At 33.0% G+C, this 9,520-nt stretch overlaps 1 protein-coding gene across 2 annotated transcripts; it reads right to left on the bottom strand.

Annotated features, from left to right (window-relative positions):
- Positions 1–556: 556 nt before the first annotated feature.
- Positions 557–5,233, bottom strand: LOC132600951 (protein NRT1/ PTR FAMILY 2.11-like). Of its 2 annotated transcripts, XR_009567420.1 has the most exons (6): positions 5,050–5,233; positions 4,650–4,867; positions 3,343–3,905; positions 2,178–2,692; positions 1,016–1,394; positions 557–809 (listed from the first exon to the last, which is right to left on the bottom strand). XR_009567420.1 is itself a non-coding variant. In XM_060314293.1 (5 exons), the coding sequence occupies exons 1-5, from the start codon at positions 5,123–5,125 to the stop codon at positions 1,102–1,104; spliced, it is 1,665 nt and encodes a 554-aa protein (XP_060170276.1). In that variant the 5' UTR covers positions 5,126–5,233; the 3' UTR covers positions 892–1,101. The 2 variants fall into 2 exon arrangements, 1 of the variants encoding a protein (XP_060170276.1); XM_060314293.1 differs by lacking the exon at positions 557–809 and having other exon boundaries at positions 892–1,394.
- Positions 5,234–9,520: the final 4,287 nt, after the last annotated feature.

Here is a 9,520-nt window from a genome sequence, read left to right as displayed (position 1 = left end):
GCCTCAAATGTGTCAATCAAATATGATCCGACTTTACATGACATATATGGTGAGTTTCATTAATTTTAGCCTTGTGCGTGAGTTTCATTATATATATATATATATATAAAATTACGCTCATTGAGAATTCTGAATTCACCTCTATGCACAACACATAAACTTTTGTTAATATAAGCAGTAGTGAGGTGCTCCAAAGTATAAATCCTATCTTCCTTACTTCAATCAATTCATTAGATTCAGCTAATTCTGCTACTCTAAGGTTCAAACTATGTATGCACATGAAAAGACTTAAAATGAAGGCTTAATGCATATGTGGGCCCCTAAACTTGTTTTTTTTTTTTTTTCATTATGTCATCTCAACTAAGTATTGTTTCTATTAAATCCCTGAATTTGACCTCAAATGTGTCAATCAAATATGATCTGACTTTACATGGCATATATGGTGAGTTTCATATTTTTAGCCTTGTGCGTACGCTCATTGAGAATTCTGAATTCACCTCTATGCACAACACATAAACTTTTGTTAATATAAGAAGTAGTGAAGTGCTCCAAAGCATAAATCCTATCTTCCTTACTTCAATCAATTCATTACATATTTTGTGGTAGTTATAAGTCAAAGCATTATTCTACTATGTGCCCCGCATCAGCTTTTGAGGGATAAATCCCACGTGATAATGCAGCAGTGGTGTATGATTTAGCAAAACAAATTTTTGTTGTTTTATTTTCCAGGGTAAAGGGTCAAAATGCCCCTTAACTATGCGTAATGGAAGATTTTTGACCTCCATCAGAAAAGTGTCTTGTTCCTACCCCTGTCGTTAACAAAGTGGCTCGATTTAGTCTTACGGCAACAACTAAAGTGCAAATTTAGACCATTTGCAAAGGCAAGGGCAGTTTGAGTGAGTAAATTGTTCCATTTGGCATATATAGTCTAATAAAGCATAATAATGGAAAGGGACAAAGCATTAAATCATGAACAACAACCATAATGGGCAAACTCTAGTTTTAGATATCTTACCTTTTACTGCGGATGGAAAATTACATTACAATGTAATCTGGCTAGCACAAGAGGTTTCTCAGATTGTTCTTTCACTCAATTTGTTGTCACTTGCTCACTCCTTTGTACTTGTACCATTTTGCACAGAGAAGAAAATAACCCAAATTCAGAGTCTCTAGTGCTGCAATGAGGTAGTAAAAGCAGTCTAATCTTCCCTTGTTAAGATCCTCAGCCAACCAATTTGATGTCTTATGAACAACTGATGAGAAGAAACTGCTCAAGTAACTCGACCCTGCCAATCCGACAAAGAAGAAAGACGCCGCGATGCTCCTCATGTTTTCAGGGCATTGTTTGTAGAAGAACTCATTCTCGCTGATTAATGTAAATGCCTCTGAAAGACCTGTATTTCAATTACGGAAGTTAAAGTTGAAAAATAGTATTTGAAAGATTGAAATTGCCTCTGAACACGAATTTCACTTGAAAAAAAAAAGTTAGGTAGAAGTTTTGTGAATGAAAACCATTACTACTATTTAACGTTACTCATCAAACCAATTCTTCGACTTCAAATTCTCTATTTCAAGTTGAATTAAAGTTGTTGGGGTAAAACAACTTAAAGATACACTTAATATGCGCCCTTAAAGATACACTTAATATGCGCTCGGTTTCCCCAAAAGGCTTTCATGCCATCAAGAGTATCACTATACTTTATATGTAGTTTCCTTTTCTTTTACGCCATGAATAGTATCACTACATGTTATATTAGCTTTTTGCTCCTTTTAGCCACCAATGTGGGGCTTTGTCTGCACACCAACAATCTCACCCGAACTAAGTTCCACATGACTCATCACCATTCATAGGCTAATTTTGAGATTAACTATGTGTCACCTCACATCGGAAAGCCCATTGGCTTCTCTTTTGTGTATGTGTCTTCAAACTACGGGTAAAGGTAGCAAACTGGCCCACAGAGGGCAAAGACACTAAGTTGGCCCCCACACATCACCTCGCCATTTCTATACTCGTCTTGCTGAACCATTGGTTCTAATACCAATTGTTGGACTCAAAATAACCCAAAGATACTCTTATATGTAACTTCCTTTTCTCTTTAGCCATCAATAGGACTTTGGTCGCATGCCCAAAAGAAGTAATGAATAAAATTATAAAAGAAACTTCAATTTGCATCTACCTGATAATGCCATCTGAGGTATTAGCCATAGTCCTGACATGGATGAAATTGCACCTTTCCCCTGAGTCATTGCCAGAGTTCTTCTCTTGTTTTCAACAATCCCTGATATGATCATTGTAATAATAGAAAGAAATATTCCGATTCCCATTTTGGGGAGAAGAGTGATTCCATCTTCTTTCCGTCTGAATTTCCGAAGCCATGGAAGTAAAACGCGATCGTATATAGGTAGCCAAATTGTTATACTGAGCATGGAAATGACTATGAAAGATGCTGGTGGGATGTGAAAATGGCCTAGTTGATTATCACTTTGTAAGGCTTGGAAGATGGCATAATTTTGTGATTGAACAACAGAGACATAATAGATAGTTCCAGCAACCCATATTGGGATTATTCTCAGTAAGCATTTCACTTCTTCCACTTGTTGAATGCTGCAAAGCCTCCATGGATTGACTGCTGATCCATCTGATGAGTTTAAGTGGTCTTCTGGGTTTTTTACTGCTGCTTTACTCAAGAATCTGAAATGATTAACACTTTTAGTTAGTTTATCATTTAACTTGCAACAAACTTTAAGGGTTAATTTGACGTATGCTTACTCAATTTACCACAATAATGACAAAGTCGCAAAAATATTTGTCACATTAAAGTAAGTGACACTATAACAACAAAGTCGCAATACTATTTTTTGTTTACATTAAAGTAAGTGGATGCTATAACAATAAAGACGCAAAATTATTTTTTGTCAAATTAAATATTAGTGCACTATGTCTTAGTTTCTCAAAAAATCAATGGACCAAATCTTCCAGCATTGGGGTTATGACATGCCACACGCCATGTTAAAGCATTGTCGCACTATACAATCCACCAAACATTTTTTTTAAAAAAAAAATTCGTTAAAAATTTTGACTACCCGTATTTTGAACAAAAGAGAATTATTTGACGTGAAATTTACATAGTGGCAGAGCGCTGACACCATGAGCTACGTGGTATAACCAATTTTGAAAAGCTAAACTTCAGGTCATTTGGATTTCTTGAGCAATTCACAGATAGTTCAGTTGCTTTAATATGTCAACGATTAGTGTTATTATGACCATACATTTATAGAGTGTAAACTAAGTGGCCATACGCGAAATTAACTCGTAACTCTGATGGTGGCTAGAGGAATTACCTAAACTGATCAGTGTAAGGAAGCATAGAATTCAAGGAATTGGAGGCCACATAGTTGAACAGTGAGAAGCATGGTTGCTGTGGCAGCTGCAAGTGCCTTTTCTTGAATGCAGCCACTAGGACCTGTGCCACACTTGTTAAAGGGCTACCTTTTGGTACAAGCCTGACATAAATCTTAGTGCCCACAAAGAAAAGTGCACAAGAAAGGAACATCATAATTGTTGGGATGGCTAATCCCAATGACCAACTGATACTTGATTGAACATAGACAATGACAGTCAATGAGACCATCATAGCAAATGTGTAACTGAAATAGTACCAATTGAAGAAACTACTGATTCCCCTTCTTCCTGATTCAGTGTTGGGATCAAATTGATCTGCACCAAATGCTAAATTGCATGGCCTAATGCCAGAAGCACCAGTTACTAGCAAGCAAAAGCCACCTAGTAAAAACGTCATTTGCCCTGTTGTTGGACCAACACATTGTGTGGCTTCTTGGTTTCCTCCACATTCTGGAGGATGTAGCTTTGAGACTGCTGCTGTTAAAGTTAGAACTAGCATTCCCTGTAAATTATCAAGTTGGGAAACAAAGATGAGATCTGGTAATTAAAATGAGTTTTAGATAATGGTTAATTTAGTGTATGTTTGGTACGACGAAAGTCATTTTCTAGTATGTTTGGTACGACGAAAATCATTTTCTAGACATTTTTTGTCCGTGACGAATTCATTTTCTAGTGTTTGGGTACTAGGAAAATGACTTCCACTCGCTTATAACAATCTTAACTTTTCACTTCATATTACTTGCTTCAACTAACACTTAAACATTACTCCCGTTAACATGTAGTACTAAAAAATTTCACTGAAACCCTCTCCAATTTGCTAAAAGTGTTATCGGTAATATTTTATATATAAAATATTTTTCATAGAAGATGACTTTCACTGTACCAATTAACAACTCTTATAGCCTGTTTGGCAAAACTTCCAAATTTGCTTATTTTTGAACTATGTTTTTTGTCTGAAGTGTTTTTGAAAAAATACTTTTAGAGAGTAGTAATTTGTGCTTGGCCAAAATTTAAGAAGTGTTGCCTCGGAAAAGCTATTCTTTTCAGTTTCTAAAAAACAACTTTTGTTACTACTTAAAAGCACCTACTTTTTTCCTAAAAGTTTGGTCAAACACTTCAACTCTTTAAAATAAACACTTTTCGTTTCCTAAAAGCTTGGCCAAATATGCTAGTATTAATCTCAATCTTTTTCAACATGAGTATTTCTTGTCTCTTTTTTTCATGTTGTTTAATAAGGAGATTGTACCAAGAAGGAAGTCACTGAGGCAAATCCAAGCATCTTGTAACGGCCGAAGTAAGTATCAGAAAGAAAACCTCCAAGCAAGGTGCCAAAGTTGCAAGTGCCATTGAAGATGTTGACAATATTAGTAGCTGTTATGGTCTTCAAATGAAAAATACTTGTCAGATAAACCAACAGATTTGATGAGCTTCCAATTGTTCCTAGCTTCTCAAATGTCTCATTCCCTGCATTTTTTAGCACACAACAATAACTGTATATGTGTCACTCCCAAACAAGTTGGGATCCACTATATGAATTTCCCACTTACAATTAAGCTCATGTCATATCATCATCATAAATTGAAATATATAAAATAGTGTCAAGAAAAGGAACAAGTTTGAGACAGGTTTAGTACACAAAAAAGTACCTATGACAAAGGGCATTGCTCTGATTCCTCTGTATTTGATTTCATCTATAGTTGCTTCTTCGTCAGTCTCCTCCATGGCTGCTAGTAATGATGTGGTTCTTTGCTATTTTTTTTCAGTAGATATTACTAAGGAAAATAAAGCAAGCATGAGATGCTTATATACACATACAAGAGGGAGAGATGTATTAAGTGAATCTTATTCTTTTCTCATCATCTTTACCAATAAAAGAATAATTTGACTTTTTATCTAAGCACTATACGTGGAATGAATTTTGTGAAACTTTTGAACATGTGGAGAGGGGGGGCTGGCTGCCTTTGGAATCATTTCATGATGTCTTAAATGTAAGAAAATCTATACTTATTCCGATAAAAGTTAATTTATGTACACTAACAATATACTAAAAGAATTTATATGCTATCAACGATTTTTAACCCATTACAACAGTTAATCATTTTATTTTCTTGGATACCTAATTAGGCTTATTATAACCATTACATTGCGCATAAGGAACATCATTATTTTTTTGCAGAACATTAAAAGTAGGTTTAAATTAAATTATTGATTGATATTCATGAAAAGACAAGCCAATGCTGTTGAAAATGAGTTGTTTGCTCACAACCATCCATCTATGAAAAGGTTCAGTGTTGAGGAACATTTCACTATTATATTAGTGTAAACCAGAATGATTATATCGTTAGGTAGTCAAAGTAGAATATAGTGGATTTAAAAAGAAATAGAACCAGATTATCCTAATTGTACAATTTAGTCAGTATTAGCTCTTTTTATTTTTATTTTTATCGTTAGTCAATATGATCATGGACCATAGGCTTTTTTTTTGGTTTGGGACTCAAAGGGGCAATGTATTACTCTTATCTTAAGTGCAGCAATACAATTAAACCTCTCTATAACAATATCGTTGGTTCGGAGATTTTTTTTTTATTGTTATAACAACATTTGACGTTTAATTAATATTTTGATGTCATAATTTAGAAGGAAAATCTTTTAGTGATGGAAATATATTTTTCTAATGTTCTTTCTTAAATAATGTATTAATGTATCAAAATCGGCTTATGATTGAAAAGGAGATCGATTCCTGGTTAACCAAATGTCCTAAAGACAAAAAGGAATATGATCTTGTCACATGACATTGTTGTTAAAATCAGTTTTAATATTATTAATCTGCTTTAGTCACTGATCAGTGAAGCAATAGTCATGAACCAGATGTTCGGAGCTATGGAACGTTCGTATTACTATTCGCAATATAGTAAGTGTGTAGCCATTTATTAAACGTGTAAATCGGGCAATAAAAAAAGAAATATCTAAGTTTTAATGGCCTTATTTGGGCTGCTATAAGTTAGTTAATTCTTCAGAAAATAACGGGAATAGATCTTTTTTTTAGTTTGAGACATAATTTTAGAATCTCATTTATTTTTTTAATTCTTATTAGCAACTTAATATGAGAATCTTGCAGAGTTGCAGGCTTAGGTACAAAATACCAAGTTGTCAAATACTAGTTGTGTTTGTGTGCTCTGTGGCCTAAACTAATTATTCAGGGTGGTTTAGTTGGTGTAATAAGGATAATAATCACATGATAAAATGTGAGATTATTTTATCATGCGTTTGTTACAGGTATTAATTAGTCCCGTATTACTTTATCCCATCATTTGTACTAAAATGGTGAAACATAATTAGCTATCTCATATAAAATTAAACTTTTATTTACGCTCTCAAACCGTAAAATAATAGTTTAATTTTCTTCTTAAATCTTAAGTTGATCATAGTGACTTGTTTATTGTACTCCTTTACAATATCTCCAGTCATATAAACCGAATCACGTAGTATGAGGCACTATTTTCATATTAACTCGTTCAAAAAAGAATAACATATTTTTATGATTGAAAACAATAGACTTTTCGTTTTCAAAAGTCTCCCTTTTTATTTAAGGGAAAAGGACACTGGGCTCAAAATAAACCCACGCCCTGGCCCATCTTTTCCCAAACTCAAAAAGTAGCCCCTATACAATTCCCATCTAGTAGCAAAATCTGTAGCAAGCTTTTTGTGACGACTAAAAGTCGCCACAAAGATTTAAAAAGTCACTACTAAAGACCTGCTACAGAAAAATCAGTCTTTTCAGCGGCGACTTTTTGATTAAATATCCCAAAACATGTATAATATGTGTATATTTAGTAAGAAATATTCCAAAAAACTCTGAGGCGATTTTTGTATATAATATGTATCATTTGTGCATAAAAATATGTATCAGTACCTATCTGTAATGTATAGAAACTGTATAAAAAATATGAATCACTAAGGTATGTATCGTTTTTGTATATAATATGTATCATTTGTGTATATAATGTGTATTATAGAATAGAAAATTGTATCATTTTTGTATATAATATGTATCATTTTTGTATAGAAAGTGTATATATAATTCCAGCATGTGTATAACAAATGTATCAGTCTTGTATAGAAAGTGTATCATAAGTATAAAAAATGTATCATAGAAACCGTATCATTGTGGTATATAATAAGTAAAAAAATATATCATATCATTATTGTATAATATGTGTATAATAAATGTATAATTAACGTATAATTTATGTATAATTAATTCCAGCATATGTATATAAACTGTATCATTCTTGTATGTAAAGTGTATATGTGTATAAACTGTATCATTCTTGTATATAAAGTGTATATATAATTTCAGCATATGTACATAAATTGTATCATTCTTGTATATACCACTAAATATACACATATTATATATATTTTGGGATATTTAACCTTTAGTGGCGACTTTTTTAATTGCCACTAAAAAACCTAATTTTTCCGTAGCAAGCCTTTAGTGGTGACTTTTTTTTTTTTTTAAGCGCTTGGACTGCTGGACCGGCCAACGCTTGGCATTATTTTGGACCGAGCAGACTCCCGAAAGTATTAGGCCCAAATATTGACTAAATATGACATTACTTAGGGCTATTAGACACACAGTGTCCATTTCCCTTTATTTAAATTTCTAATCAAATCATAACTTCACATAATTTGAAACAACGTACATATCGTCTCCCAGTAAGTAAGTATCAATGCCCGTTGCGAAAAACTTTATGCTGGGTGAGACACATGTATGACATGGCATGTGAGGGTGATTATTTTTTTAAATATACTGTGGGTCCCACTTCTCTTACACCATCTCATCCTTAGTGTTGTTTCTTTCTCCAGCCACAGGAAACTCCGCCTTTTTCTCCACCCACCAGATCCTCTCTCCCCCGCCCCCCGACCCCCACCCTCGGACCCCACTCTTATCTTTTCCTTCTTACTCCCGCTGGAGGCACCGTATATGTTAGACTTCAAGCCTGGTTTTCTCACTTTTCTAATTTTTTCGCCAATATTTTATTTATTTCATGCATATATTAATTTATCTGCTCCATCTGATGCAATTAGTACTTAAACTTCTTTATAACAATAGCGTTTGTCCGAAAATTTTATGGCTGCTACAGTGAGCTGCTGTTATGTATGTATACTGACATTTGATACTTACATCTCATTTAGCTGTTATAAATAAAAATATCCAAATAATTATTTTCTTGTTATAAACAAAATAATATACTTGTTAATTTTAAAACCTTAATTGATTTCATATCTCATTAATTAAAAAGACTAAGAAATTACCAATAAATCTATAACTAGTTGTACCATACCGATAAAGAAATAAAATCTAAGGAACATTTGCATTTAAAATTAATTGAGAATTTAAATATTTCACGTTTGACGTAAGAATTCTACAATTGTAGGTTGTTTCGCAAATTTCAATCTCTTAGTGATAATATAGCGGTTGAATTGACGAAGAATTTTTTCCAAACTTTCAGCAAAACAGAATTCATAGTATTCCCTTGAAGGCAGTTTAAGAGCTTGACATAAATATTTTAATGTTTTATTTTATACATAATATATTTCTTACAAAATATTATTACACAATTTAAGTATGACTGTTATAGATAGGTAATTTTACAAAGAGTGTAGCGCTATAATGAATGGTACTGCTCTTATAGGTAGAATGTTGTTATAGAGAAGTAAAATATAACATGAAAAATCAATTCCGGAGAAAATCAGGCCGTTATAGTGAAATGTTGTTATAACGAATGACAATTAAAGAGAGACTTGGCCATACAATGATATTTCAGTGCATTGTGTGAACGGGTTGACTTACTTTGATGGATTGATTCTTATTTAGATATAACTTATATTTAACAATTTTTTTTTTAATTCTTATCATTAACCTTCTCCATTCTAAACGACATTAGCTATATTCCTGAAAATCTAATCTTATGGTCATTGCTAACTCTTTCTCCATGCCTTGTCGCGTTATTTCATTTCTTCAATCAGATGACTGTGTAAACAAATTAAAAAATAAATCATGCAGTTATCAAGTTTAACCAAATACAAATTAGTAAGGGATGATGGTGTAAG

Source organism: Lycium barbarum, chromosome 1 (assembly GCF_019175385.1).
Source record: "Lycium barbarum isolate Lr01 chromosome 1, ASM1917538v2, whole genome shotgun sequence".
Taxonomy (NCBI): Eukaryota; Viridiplantae; Streptophyta; class Magnoliopsida; order Solanales; family Solanaceae; genus Lycium; species Lycium barbarum.
The sequence above is the reverse complement of the archived record's forward strand: the minus strand, read 5'-3'. Positions and strand labels throughout refer to the sequence as shown.